The sequence below is a fragment of a genome, unplaced genomic scaffold (assembly GCF_019419815.1).
Source record: "Pyrus x bretschneideri cultivar Hongxiangsu unplaced genomic scaffold, Pyrus_bretschneideri_v1 Contig14, whole genome shotgun sequence".
In the NCBI taxonomy this organism is placed as follows: Eukaryota; Viridiplantae; Streptophyta; class Magnoliopsida; order Rosales; family Rosaceae; genus Pyrus; species Pyrus x bretschneideri.
In genome coordinates this window covers 7,027,813-7,042,961 of record NW_025999435.1, presented here as the reverse complement: position 1 = coordinate 7,042,961, position 15,149 = coordinate 7,027,813, and the positions used below count along the sequence as shown (strand labels likewise).

Below are 15,149 nucleotides of genomic sequence, written 5' to 3'. Positions count from 1 at the left end.
GATTTACCTACAAATCAGATAATCCTGCTTAAAAATATTGGATGATTAGTGTTTGACTTAAGATAACGTATGGCATTGCTTTGACTATATAAACATAACAGGCCAAATTATACATATATATCATGCATGTGGTCGTAGGGATGTCCCAAGGTAACCAATGTAGTGAAAAAATGTGGGAAATTATACTCACGTGGTGTAGTCCAAAATGTTATCAAAATCATGATTTTCTCCAAATTCTGAGAGGAAAAAAAAAAATACTCACAAGATGAATTATCAACTATGAATGTGAATCCAATGCGAACTTTAAGACGAAACTTAGATGAAAATTTTGATTTTAACTTAAATTGGTAACCAGTTTCACAAGATGAGTATAAGTAACACTTTTTCTTTTTTTACTTCATGGACGTATATGGGTTACCTTGAGCGACCCCTATAACCATACATATACAAACACGTACACATAAGCTGCCGATCATATTTCTAAGGTCCTTATCAAGAATCACTTAATTAGTTGAGAACTCCAGTGCTCAAATAAAAATAGGAATGTTCTTATTGGTTTAAATCTTCAAACAATTAGTAATCATATATATTTTTTCTTGGTTAATCTACCTTTTTTCTGCACTTCAAAAACCTTGAAAATGAAGGGCCATCATAGTGCTTCAAAAGCAACTTTCTCAATGTTCGGCTATTTCTTTATGCTCCTGCAAATGTACTTCCACCTAGACCTATTTCTTGAAATCTCCTTCCAACTTGTAACCAACTGCCATTTTACTCTCTGAAGTTTAATTTCAGTCAATTATCCCTCTAAATATTTGTTTTGAATTTGATCTGAAATTTGGGTGGCTGGTGGTTTGAGGTTGGGAGTGGGTGGGGAGGGGGTTAAAACCGGGTAGATGCCCTTAAACTAACGAAATTATGGATGAAATGTGGTGAGATTTAACAATAGTGGGGGATTGAGCTATAAATAAAAATTTACGTGGGTACTTGCTTAAAATTAAAGTTCATGAAAGGTAAACTGACAGTGAAATATAAATTTAGGAGAGATTTTGACAAATAGGTCTTACACGCATGACTATGAGTGTGTCTTGGGGGAACTCCTATTCTAACCAATCAAACCTTCAATTTATGATGTTGGAGTTACATAAGCGTCAATTATCTATAATATTATGAAGGGGCCCATCTTTCTAGTTAAACAACGGAATCAATCTATTGTTTTTTCCTATCTTATTGTTTCAATATTTAGATTTAAGGTTACATCTTCTTTAAACATGCATGAGATTCTAAACTCCACTATTGTAAAGTGGCTTATGGAGAAACACGTAGTTAAGTAAGTACTGTTTGGTTTTGCTTCTTTTATGTTTTAGTGGGATACTTGTATAGTTAATATTACCCTAAGCCAAACGGAAGTACACACCCGGGCCAATGGAAACCATCTCAAGGTCTTACTCAAAAGATTGAAAACATAAGCTAATAAAGGCACTCACCTAAGTACAAATTAAGAATCATATCAAAAGGTTAGAAGTTCTCCTTAATCTTTTATGTGCATTGAGGTCACAAATGATGTTACGTATCTAAAAACAAATGAGATACCACTAATAGTATTCCTTTCCTCTTTCCTTGTATTATAAGATACTAAGTTTGATTTTTCACTTCCCTCATCTCCTGTGGCAAATGAAGTTCACTCATTAGACTATTATTATGATTCTTTTATACTTAACGCATACATCAAGTGTTATGTGCTCGCTCTAATATTACATGATATATCAGTTTTATCACGTAACTAATGTAGTAAATGGAGATAAAAAATAAAAATAAAAAGAAGAGAAAACTAATGAAAAAAGCTTGAAAACTTTGAGTTTTAACGAAAATAACAAAATAAAAGGTAAAGTGAATAGTACTAGGATTGACTTTTTAGTGTAAAAATATAGTTTTTCGTTAAAGTGAACAATACTAGGAGTTTTTTTTGTTAAAATTCCATAAAAAAATCATGTAAAGTGTGAGAAAGACACAATCGATAAATGAAACAAGAACACATGAGGGTCTCTCTCATGTAGTAGACATCCAAGAAAGGAAGATGAAGTTTTAGAGAAAGAGACCCGAAAGCAGCGGGGGAATAGACACTTGTCATGTTACAAAAGCAAGTGGACAATGGAGCCCAACGTTAAGGTTCAAACGTTATCGAAGATAAAGATAGAATTTGCAGAACCATGGTGCATGTGGGTCATGGAAAATTGAAGCACGCCCCCCCCCCCCCTCTCTCTCTCTCTCTCTCTCTCTCTCTCTCTCTGGTGCCAATGTAAACACACGAGAGCCCAATTTTAGTGTGCCAGCTGCATATGCTTGCCTCCTCTTCGAATTACACCTAGTGCCATTCACAACATTAGTTGATTCGATGGTGTTCAATGTGATTAAATAAAACAAGAGAGACTTGGAGACAGAATGGTCCCATATATGGCAGCTGGTTCTCTAAGTTTTTAATTTATTAACTTTTATTACAATGACTAAAGTGTGATTTAACATTTTTTTTTTTAATGTAAAACGTTTACCTAATTTTGTTTTAGAGGTTTTGGTCAATTTACTTTCTAAGTTTTAGCTTGAACTTCTATGCAACAAATGTTAAATAAAATTTTGTACAAATTATTCAAGTTCTTGCCACATGATCCCAATTTTCCCTCGGTCAAGAGTAAATACGATTTTTAACTTCAAGAAAAGTCTAAATATTGACTTTTGTATAACGAGTCATCTGAGATAGATATAAAATGAAGTCCTTACTCTCTTAACTGGCTTATGTGATGTTTCACGTGATAAATATGAACGAAATAATGGATTTGAAAATCTGACGCATGGTAAGAAGTTAATAGCTATATGTTTATAAAAAGTTCAGAGACTAATTGGTCAAATAAAAGTTTATAGTACAAATTGACGGTGACTTACAAATTCAAGAATTAAAACAGAGGATTAAATCCACAAAAACCTCTTCTAAATCATTAATCTTATAAATCACTATGTAAAACCATCTTTACAAAAAAATGAATAAAATATGAGACCATTCAATTGTTAAACTGTATATTTTTATATAGTCAGAATTACAAAATGCATTACAATCTGTCTATCTGTCTATTACAATTAATTAACTAAACAACATTAATTTTCATTAATTTTTTACAAAAATAATCCTTGGATTATAATTCATACAGCTTCAATTATAAGCACAAAGTTGTGTAAGATAACCACGTAATGCTTTGTAAAGTAAACTCTTACAAATCTTTGAGAGCCAAGCTTTGTCCTTAATTCAATCTAATTTTCAGAGAGAGAAAGAGGTTTTTAGAGAGAGAAACAGGGGGTGTGGGGACCATTCCACCGCCCATAGGCACGCAGTAGTAGAGTCTTACTCTTACCGAAACCAAACCCATATCCATCCCCCTCTCTATTTCTCATCTCAATCTAACCCTAACCCAATACTCTACTCACGATCCTTCAAAGAGCAAGACCACCCCCCATCCCATACCTATTTTCTCTCCTCCTCATCTCTTCCTCCTCGCTTCTTTTCTCTCCCAAATCCTCAACAAACAAAATTAACCCTAACCTTATTTTCGCTGTACCTTCAACAGCCAAGGGTGAAGAAGCAATAGCATGCCTATTTCAGCTCCAGTTTTGTTGGTGGCACCACAAATCTGCTCAGCGACTCCCTCCTCCTTTCTGCTCAATCCTGGTTCACTAAACAAGGTAAACAATTAAAAGCAACCCTAAAAGAGAGACACCCCAAGTCTTCCTTTTCCTTTTCTTTGCTAGCTCCTCATCCCACTTTCTCTCTCTCCTTTTGAATTTGTCTACTCAACACGAACCTTTTAACTCTAGCTTTAGCTAGCTAGCTAGCACTCATTTCTATCCTCAATTTCTTGCTACTTTATTGGGTTCTTTGTTTTTAAGGGAAAGAATAAGGTTGTTTTGTTTTGTAAGTACTGAAAATTTAAGCATAAAGATATGGACACCCATTCTCTTCCCCCTCCTTTCCATACAAGAGATTTCCACCTGCATCACCAGCAGCAGCATCCTCAGTTCCACCACCAGCAACAGAATTCCGAAGACGAGCAAACCGGAAGCAGCGGCCTTAACAAGGGACAGAAGAGAGAGCGGGATATCGACAACAATGACAGCGGTGGCAATGGAGGTGAATTAGGCAAAGAGCTCAATGTTACCATGTCCGGTGGTGACGGATCAGAAATGACGAGAAGGCCCCGAGGAAGACCTGCTGGATCCAAGAACAAGCCCAAGCCCCCCATCATCATCACCCGGGACAGCGCCAATGCGCTCCGCACCCACGTCATGGAGATTGCCGACGGGTGCGACATAGTGGAGAGTGTTGCCACCTTTGCTCGCAGGCGCCAGAGAGGCGTCTGCATTATGAGCGGGACCGGCACTGTCACGAATGTGACCCTCAGGCAGCCCGCCTCCCCAGGGTCTATTGTGACCTTGCACGGTCGATTTGAGATCTTGTCATTAGCAGGGTCTTTTCTGCCTCCTCCAGCCCCGCCTGCCGCAACTGGTTTAACTATATATCTGGCAGGAGGGCAAGGGCAAGTAGTAGGGGGAAGCGTTGTGGGAACGCTAATTGCATCTGGCCCGTTGTTATCATGGCGGCTTCGTTTAGCAACGCGGCATATGAGCGGCTTCCACTGGAGGAAGACGAGGGTCAACTACCGATGCAAAGCGGAGGAGGTGGAAGTCTTGGGTCTCCAAGCGGAGTTGGTCATCAGAACCAGCAACAACAGCATCAGCAGCAACAACTTATGGCGGAAGCTGCAAACTCAAATCCGCCTCTTTTTCATGGGTTACCTCCCAATCTCCTGAATTCCATGCAATTGCCAGCCGAGGCAGCGTACTGGGCTACTGGCCGCCCGCCATTCTAACCACCGGACCATCCTATTGGATCATCACGAGAGCTAATTCACTTTGTCATCATCAACTACATGTTACCAGATGCGTCATCACCGACTATGTAGCTAAGTAGTAGCTATGTGGATAGAAGAATTTGCGTTTGTCGTCGATCAGCATTTCAGATTTTTAGTATGTTTTCCTTCTTTTTTTTGAGTTTTGTTTTTAGCATTAATTAATATTCGATAAGTAGATCACGTACCATATGTTTTACATGTTTGATTGAAAGATTGTATATTTCATGGATTATTCTTGGTGAGTTTTTTATTTGTGAAACGTACTACTGCCAGAGCTTGTTTAATATGAAGAGAAACAACATCCAAGAAGAACAATCTGTTTTCAAGCTGGCTTGTTATTTTGATTAATCTTTTCTACCATGAATAAGAAAGGGCTGTTCAAACCAAACCCTTCTGCGTATCTTTTAGTACTTATTTTTGTATCAACAAATAAGTTCAAACATGTTCATCGATCCTCTTCTTCGTTAACCTATATTTTATGTGGTTTTGTGAGATCTGATCATAATTACTATACCTATATACTGATATATATATATATATATATAGAGAGAGAGAGAGAGAGAGAGAGAAATTATTTCTGATAGTTAATTTGTTTGCTTTCTTTTATTTGGATAGAGAATTCGAACTTAAAATATTTTTTAACAAAATAAAGAGAAGTATTACTAAACCTGTATTTACTTAGTAATCGAAGTCGCAGTATTATTGTTTAGGGTTTAAAACTCTGATATTTGAAAGGAATGGCTCAGTGCATAAGAGAAGGAGAAGCAAGGAGGTATGGGCTCATTAGAGTTTCCATGTGTTTCTTATTTCCTTTGTTTTAGAGAGAGAGAGATTTTATCAGAAATATTTAGGGATATGGAGACATGAAAATATTTTGGTACTGGTTTACACGTGCACTGCAAGCTCCTTTTCGAGGCAAACTCAACAACACCACTCTTCCATTAAACGCCCACAGCTCTCTCTCTCTCTCTCTCTCTCTCTCTCTCTCTCTCTCGGGTTCAGAGAATAAGGATTGGGCAGGCAGCTGCAGCTAATGGCTACCTGTACTCGTCGAACTTGCTTTCTTACAACTTTGCTCTTGCTTTTCCCCAACCTTTAGAAGCTTACTAAACTTATCCATTCTTTGTTGGAGTCGGCTGCTTCTTCTAGTTACTTTTAACTTTTAATTTTCTTTATCATCCTGTTGTTACCTTGCAACATGTGTTGAGCCAACAACAGATTCTAATTAAGAAACACTAATGTAGTTTAATTAACATGTTATTTTATCTAACTGTGAACAAAACCTCACTTATTATAACTTCACCTACTCAAAACTCATGAATAATTATTGAGAATTTTCACACACCTCCTTACTCATTATGCACAACTTTGTTTATCTTGGGCATTAGATTGATAAATTTAAAGGAGAATAATGCATGTACATAAACAAGAGTTTATAGAAGGAGAAAATGGTGAGCATAAGTCATTTCTCTAATCATTAACCGTGTAACAGTTCTGTCAAGTAAGAGAAATTACTAGCCTTGTACATTGTTGAAGTCCGCTTAATTAGTTAATTTTTAAGTTACTCTATGCATGATTGATTACTTTTCAAGAGCCAACATGATCTCTTGTTAAACACTACTCTTATTTGAGTTTAACCACGTAAGGGTTTAGTAGATTGAAAAGCTTGTCATGGGCGATTGTTAACTGATGATTTAGTGCAACGTCGGGAAGTGGCTTCAGATTCATATTGCGTTCTTTGTCATATTGCTGAGGAATCTTTTGACCATCTTATTCTGCATTGTTCTCTAATTGTTGCTTTATTTGTGAAAATGAATTTTCTTTCTTTTTGGCGAGCCTTATGCTCCTTGGCAATCCATTGAAGATGCTTTTTTATGGTTCTTTAGTCTCATCATTTTCCAAGTCTGTTCGAAAGCTTTGGTCCTTAGTTACTTGCAATTTATTTTGGTGGCTTTGACATGAAAGGAACCAAAATGTAGTATCTTTTATTATACTATACTTCAACCACTCAAATAAATCAAACCAAATAGTGATAAGACATCGATTATCCTTCTTCATAACTTTTTTTTGGCATTAAGTGGGTTTTAGGTTGACGAGGATCTTTTTATAAGTAGTATCTACGAATTGCTTTACGATAACTAGGCTTATAATCCATCATTTAAAGTATAAATTCACAACAAGATTTCATAGTAAATTAAAAATTGGGAATTTACCTCAAAATTGACGGTGGTGAGCCTGGTGGCTAATGACAACGTGGAAGGCGACGGCTCCCCGCCCGCGGCCCGGGGGGTGGCTCCCGCCGCGGCTCCGGGGGTGGCTCCCGCCCGCGGCCCCGGGGGGTGGGGGGGGTGGGTGGGGGGAAGATAAGGAGTGGCTGTGCGGCGATGTCTTGCTGCTGTGCTGGCTGCTGCTTCCAATGGGTCAATGCAGAGCTTCTGCCTTCTTTTTATCTCGAGTTGTCTGGAGTGTGTACAATGGAGTGGGATTATCTCCCCGTTCTAGTCTCCTTCTCCTTCCCTCCTTTCCTATTTGAATGGTTACGGTTAAGCCACATCAATATTTTGTGTTAATTTTTTAATTGCCAGAAGAAGACAAAAAGCAATTTGTGAGATGAGAGGAGGAAAAGGGATAGGAATAGGAGGAAAGAGAATCTTACTCCGTGTATAATGGGGGACAAGCGAAGTGATCCCCTATTATGTTATATCTTTTTTAACGAAACGACACTGTTTCAACTTTCACTTCGTTTTTTTCCCCATGCCCAAAACAATGTTGTTTTGGCTTAGGTGTTCTAAATAAAAAAGTCAGGCGCAGCGAAGGCTGCGCAGCGGCAACATTCTGGGCAGCTTCAGAGAAATCAGGGCAAATTCTCGCTCTTAAGATCGATTTCAGATGACCGGAGGTGCGGCCACACCTCCTTATGCCTTTGTAGCTTCTCTGGTGTTACACGTATCGTTCACCTTCTTTTTCTCAACAAAGAACACTTATCATCCTTTTCTCCGTATACCTAACCTAAGTGCAACTACAACCTCACGAATTTTTACATATGAACAGGCACAATTGTCGTTCGGGAGTCATCCAATGACATATTATTTATTTCCATGTTATGTATAAAGTTCCGCTATTCTAGAGTCGCTTCTCACCAATTTGTTCCCACAATTATTTGATGCCTATGTGGTCGAAAATTTGGGTGAACCGATCCATCACTTGCTTTTCTCCCCAATATATCACAATCTGCAACATGAAAGATCCAAAATAGATGTTATTGTTGCCAGATTTCGGTTTAGCAGTTCTTGAGAGCATCATTTCAACAAATCCATGCAATTCGTTACTTAATTATTTTAGCGGTATCAAAAATTGAAAAAAATTATATTATCTAAAACCTCGTTTGGCACTTAAAGCACCGGATAGGAATAATACTGGGTTATTTGGTGCACTTACGTGTTAAACAGTCACAAGATTAATTAATCCTGCTCCACTTGTTTTATACACTTCACACCCGCTAACTTATAAGAAAATTTTATTTAACTCATAAGATGTATCTCTACACCTCACCTAACTAACAAAATGTGTCAATCAAACTTCCAAAACTGCCTTTACGAAAGAAAATGGAAACGAAAATTTGCCTTTGCAACCAACAGAGAGTAGTGGATTTTATCTTTACACCCAACAACCCAAAACCAACGCCTCCATTATTGCTGGTAAACGAAACTCAGGCAACTCCCAACTCACAAACCGGTAGAGTGAGGACGAAGAAGACACATTTCAATTTAAACCCTAAAATTAGCGGAAGCAATGGTTCGAAACTGCGATGTTTTATAGATCAAAACCAATGAAGATTTACGGGCAAAATAAAATGTGGGAGTCCTCGCAACGTTATGAAGAGTTTTGAATAAGAGAATATGATGAATTTAAGAACTTGACTCTATGAAAATGAACATGAGCAATCCAATTACAATATTAACCACACTACTCAAGAAGATCATTAATGAATTATGAGTTTATCAACTAACCCTTTTCTCCAAATTCAGACTCTGATTCAAAATTCAAAGACGAAGGATCATCGGACGATTTGGCGAAATCCAAGAAGGAAGTAGTAGGGGACTTTTTTGGGTTTAAGGTTCACTGAAAATAATGGGAATGTGACTGTTTCTCCATTCCCTTCGGGCTAATCTGCTTCTGCGCAACACTGTTTGTGAAGTCATCTTCTCGCTGCCTTCCGTTGGGTCATCATCATCTTCTTCGTCTTCATCATCTGTTCTTTTGCGCGCGCTCTCTCTCTCTGTCTTTATTATGCTCTATCTCTCTCTGTTTATTGACATCACAAATTTATAATATGTCGCTGGCTTTTGGTTTTTCTCCATCAACAAGAAATTAGGTTTTTTTACTGTAGATTTCCAACTTCAATACAAAGTTTTGATTTTGGATAAGAAGCTTGCTTCTTTCACAGGTATCTGAACTTTTTGCCTTTTGGGTTTTAATCAAAGTGTGAATTTTCATCAGATTTGAATTTTATGGCGTTTAGGTGTTTTTGGTGATCTAGGTTGTTACTTTGCGTTTTTTTTATTTGGGTTTGGCTCTTTGGGGGATCTTGGAATGTAGGTGTTTGGAATTCCATGCTTCTGAGGGTTGTGTTTCCTTTCTCGTTATCTCTTTCTATTAATGGTTATGGTTTTTTCCCTTTTCTTTTTCATTTTATCATCAATTTTCTCTTAAAATTAACATCAGTATGAAGACCTCTTATTTATAGTACAGTACCAAACACAAGATTAAATAGTCAGTTTTTATTCCGATATTTCACCAAAAGCTCGACTATTTAGTCAATACTATCAGTGCTCTATTCAATGGAAATAGTCAGTACAGTTCGAGCTGCCAAATGAGACCTAAGTGTTAATTTATCAAAGCATCATTTATTCATATCTAGAATTGTTGTAGTAAGAATTATACCGCATGTTTAATTGTATAAATCCTAGTACATTGTGTTTAGGTTTCCTATGTAATCTAGAAGATCTTAGGCTTTGTTACTTGTAGAGCAAGTAAGTCCATTATGTTTACTATAAATAAAGATACAAGATACGCAAAAAGGCACAAAAAATTTCCCTACACCTATCTTTTCTGTCTCTCTTTTTTAGTTGAACTTAGACCACAACACATTATCTTTAATTTAAAGGGATCTTAACTTGCATGAATTTTGTACAAAAACAAAAAATATTGCATGCACGATCAAGTGAAGCTACCGATGATATGTTCGGTTCAGCAATTGTTTTGGTGCAACTACTGTAAACGTGAGTTATTAAAAATAAGTATGTAAATATATTGTAAATATTAGGAGTCTTTTATTAGGAAGGATTAATTGTTTTGTCCTTTATTGATAATTGTTTTCATATAGAACAAGGATTATATTTGTATATATTTCAAGGAAGTAATACAATGAAAATTATCCTGTAAAATTCTATTTGGCATCAGAGCCAAGGCTGCCGTAACCCTAGTTTTTCCGCTGTGCTTAGTCAACTTTTTTTTTTTTCCCCAATTCTTCTCGCATAAATCAGTGTCACTGTGCGTGTGTGATATTGCTGCGTGCAGCAGTGTGTGTGTGATATTGCTGAGTGTACAACAGTGTGGTGGGTCATCAGTGTCGGCTTTGCTATTTTTTTTTTTTTTTGTTTGGGTAAAGTAGAATGGCATCGGAGGAAGGCAGTGGCGTGTTGAAGTTGGAGGGTAATGTTTGTAACCCAACCAATAATCCAGTATTGAATCATGTTGTTATTCAGGGTGATGCATCTGTAGTACCGAACACAGTGAAACTAAATGAATCAAATTATCCTTTTTGGTCCAAGGTTTTAGGGATGCACATTGCTGGACGCGGTAGGAAAGGCTCTGTGACTAGGAGTACCAAGGAGCCGGCTGAGGATAATGCTAAGTATGAGACGTGGGAGACATTGAATGTAATAGTAAAAGGGTGGTTAATTAATTCCATGGAACCTACTATCATGGGATTTTTTATTCACCTACGTACTGCTAAAGAAGTTTGGGAAGAGGTGGCTCGGACCTATTATGACGGTTCAGATATTTCTCAAATTTATGAATTTAAGGTTAAATTTTTCAGACTCCATCAAGAGGGCCAACCAGTTGGTGTGTATTATGCTGATCTCAAGTCCGTTTGGTAGGAGTTAGATCAAAGGTGACCAATCAAGATTAAGTGTGCTGTGGATCTCAAGACTCTTCGAGGAGAAATTCAAATTGATCGTGTGTATGCTTTTTAGGCGAGTTTGGATGATGTTATGATAAAGTACGTAATGATATTCTACGTACTCAACCCTTACCATCTGTTGAAGAGGTGTTTTCTATTGTTCGGCGTGAAGCATAACGACATGCCACATTGATGGATGGAAGTAACAATCAAGGAGGGTTGTCGTCCATGGCCATGATCTCTCTGCCAGCTAGTGCTCCTCGTCCTAATAATCCTTCTAATCAATCTTTAAATTCTCGCCCCTTCAACCGAGAAAATAAAGATGATTTGAAGTGTACTTTCTATGGACAAACGCGTCATACTGAGGATACGTGCTTTGCTAAGCATAGAGTGCCTGATTGGTTTCCAGAATTGAAGAAAAAATTGCGTGCAAAGGAGCGTGGAAGTGCGGGCAATAATGGAGGTCGTGCCTCCCTAGCTACTGCTCCATCGAAGGCTAAGAAGGCCAAGCCTACTTCTCATGACCCGAGTCAAACCTTGTTAACTCGTTCTACCTATGGTGACTCATCCTCCACTGCAGGTATTGTAGGGCATGGTCTTTTGGCCTCCGATACTGAGCATCATACATGTTGGAATCCGGACTCTAGTGCAACGGATCATATGACATATCATAAGAATAGGTTTCAATGTATGACAACATCTCACAAGGAATATATTGCCACTACCAATGGTACCTGTGCCCCTATTATTGGTGCTGGCACCGTGTATGTCACGACCTCTTTCCCTTTACACCGATGTTTACTTGTTCCATCTTTATCACATCATTGACTTTCCATACCATAGGTTACTGAACAATTAGATTGTGTTTAATGTATCCGTCCTTTTGTCTACTTCAGGATATTCAGACCAATGAGATAATTGGGTGTGGCACTAAGAGAGAGCGGTTGTACTATGTGGATGATGTCGTTCATGGTAGAGCTTATGCAGTACGAGTGTTCCATGATAGTAATCTACAAGAAGTATGGTTATTGCTTTGTCAATTAGGGCATGCATCCTTTCAATATTTAAGGCATATGTTGCCTAGTTTATTTAGTGGAATAAATGAATCAAACTTACGTTGTGAAGTATATGTTCTTGCTAAAAGTCATCGTGCTTTGTTTCCTCCTAGTATGAATAAAAAACCTCTTACGTTTGATCTTATGCATTCCGATGTTTTGGGGCCTTCTCCAGTTACTACTTCTTTAGGAATTCGGTGGTTTGTTACATTTGTTAATGATTGCACTTGTATGACATGGCTTTATGTGTTGAAAAATAGAAGTGATGTTAGTGCCATATTTCAGTCCTTTGCTCAGATGATTCAAACACAATATTCTTCTGTTATCAAGGTTCTCCATTCTGATAATGGAGGAGAATACATCAATTTTGAGTTGTCGGAGTTTCTACGTGATCAAGGCATTCTCCATGAAACCACGTGTCCGCATACTCCACAACAAAATAGGGGCGTAAAAATGGCCACATTTTGGAAACAGCCCGTGCCTTACTCCTTGGGGCCTCGGTTCCTTAGCATTTTTGGCCTGAAGCAGTTACCTATGCCATGTATGTTATTAATCGTATGCCCTCTCGGGTGGTTAGTTTTTAAACACCTCTTCAAGTCCCCACACAACATGCTCCAGTGGTGTCAAGTAATACTCTCACCCCTCGAGTCTTTGGTTGTGTGGCTTATGTTCATATTTAGAAAATACATCGTAGTAAATTGGATCCGTGTGCATTACGGTGTGTCTTTCTGGGTTTTTCTTCTCACCAAAAAGGGTATAAATGTTACCATCCTGAAACCCAGCATCTGTATGTAACCATGGATGTGACTTTTTCTGAAACAGAATATTTCTACATTTTCGTACCTTCCACTTCAAATCACCAGGGGGAGAACACTGTTGGTGATCTGAGTTGGTTGGATCTAGAGGGAGATGTGATTATTGAACAGCGTGTAAGACCTAGAATTGTTAGTGTCAAATGTAGAGTGGGTACCGAGTGTATTGACAACTCGGATGATGTTGGTGATTTGAGGTTGAATCTGAACAAACCCATAAGAGAGTCTCGGCCAGTTACTGCCAAGGGATGTCCTGTTGTTTAGCAGTCCCTTGTCAAGCCCACTACACCAGTGTTTGCCGAGCCTAGTACACCCTCTCTCTCTAGTTCCGACGTACCGCCAAATACATCTTCTCTGAATATGCCTGAGGTAAGTATCGTAAATGACTGTGTAACTAGTCCAATTAATAATGTGAGTACTTATAAACTGCCACCAAAACAAAATCAAGGTGTGCCTCCTGATAGGTTTTCTCCTGAAAGGAAGGTGAAGTATCTGATAGCCAATTATGTATCATGTAACAAGCTTACACCAGAACGTCAGACCTTGGTGAGTAATATGGAGTCTATTCAAGTACCAACTTGAGTGGAGGAAGCTCTAAAAGATCCAAAGTGGGCAAAAGCAATGGATGAGGAGATGTTGGCTTTACAAAAAAATAATACTTGGGAGGTGATGATGCTACCCGCAGGAAAGAAGACAATGGGATGCCTATGGGTATTTACAGTTAAATATAAGGTTTATGGAACGGTAGACAAATACAAAGTAAGGTTGGTGGCTAAAGGGTATACTCAAACATATGGGGTGGATTATCAAGAGACTTTCTCCCCAATTGCCAAGATGAATATGGTACGTGTTCTTACCTCTTTAGTTACAAATATGGACTGGCCATTAAAACAGTTCGATGTGAAGAATGCGTTTCTCCATGGAAATTTGGAGGAAGAAGTATATATGGATTTTCCTCCTGCATATAGCAATGGTGGGAATACCGGAGTATGTCGGTTGTGTAAGTCACTTTATAGGCTTAAGCAATCACCTTGTGCATGGTTTGATAGATTTACTCAAGTGATGAAAAGGAATGGATATCATCTTAGCGATTCTAATCATACTTTATTTGTAAAGCATATACAAAATAAAGTAACAACCTTGATTATTTATGTAGATGACATGATTATAGCAAGAGATAATGTTGATGAGATGTCCAAGTTGCAAGGAAACCATGCGGCCGAATTCGAAATGAAGGATTTAGGAGATTTGAAATATTTTCTAGGAGTTGAAGTTGCTCGCTCGTCTAAAGGTATCTTCTTGTCTCAACGTAAGTATGTACTGGATTTATTAAAAGAGAATGGTATGTTGGGATGTAAACCAGTAGAGACTCCTATTGTTAAGAAGCATCATTTGTGTTTGAATCCAAGTCAAAAACTGGTCGACAAAGGTAGATATCAAAGGCTTGTAGGAAGACTGATTTATTTGGCTCATACTCGTCCTAATATTGCCTATGCTCTGAGTGTTGTGAGTCAGTTCATGCATTCACCAAATGTGAATCATATAGCTGCTGTTATGCATATCTTGGCATACTTGAAGTCGGCACCTGGAAAAAGGAGTATTGTATGGGAAACATGGGCAGGTCATGTAACTGATAGACAGTCTACTTCTAGGTACTTTACCTTTGTTGGAGGGAATTTGGTGACATGGCGAAGTAAGAAACAGAAGGCGGTGTCATGGTCTTCAGTTGAGGCCGAATATAGAGGAATGGCTTAAGGAAATTTTGAAATCCTCTGGCTACAAAAACTTCTTTTGGGACTTGGGTTTAAACCGAATGAGACCATGAAGTTGTATTGTGACAACAAGTCAGCAAGAGATACAGCTGACAGTCCAATGCAGCATGATAGAACAAAGCATGTGAAGGTAGATTGGCATTTTATTAAAGAGAAGCTTGAAAAGAAGATTGTATGAATATCGTTTGTGAATCCAGGATGTTCTTACTCATGCAGTGTGTGGTCGAAAGTTCAGTGACTCACTTGTCAAGTTGGGCATGAGTGATATCCATGCACCAACTTGAGGGGGAGTGTAAATGTGAGTTATTAAAAATAAGTACGTAAATATATTGTAAATAGTAAGAGTCCTTTATTAGGAAGGAATAATTGTT

The 15,149-nt window shown here is 38.1% G+C and overlaps 2 protein-coding genes across 2 annotated transcripts; both read left to right on the top strand.

Moving 5' to 3' along the window:
• The first annotated feature begins 3,396 nt into the window (after nucleotides 1-3,396).
• On the top strand, nucleotides 3,397-5,288 carry LOC125475335 (AT-hook motif nuclear-localized protein 24). Its single transcript, XM_048580064.1, is given in 2 exon segments — nucleotides 3,397-4,624; nucleotides 4,627-5,288. Coding segments are annotated over 2 exon segments (924 nt in total). The 5' UTR covers nucleotides 3,397-3,984; the 3' UTR covers nucleotides 4,911-5,288.
• An 8,591-nt stretch (nucleotides 5,289-13,879) lies between these two features.
• Nucleotides 13,880-14,761, top strand: LOC125475158 (uncharacterized mitochondrial protein AtMg00810-like). The gene is made up of 2 exons (XM_048579529.1): nucleotides 13,880-14,006; nucleotides 14,163-14,761. The coding sequence occupies exons 1-2, from the start codon at nucleotides 13,880-13,882 to the stop codon at nucleotides 14,759-14,761; spliced, it is 726 nt and encodes a 241-aa protein (XP_048435486.1).
• The last annotated feature ends 388 nt before the right edge of the window (nucleotides 14,762-15,149 follow it).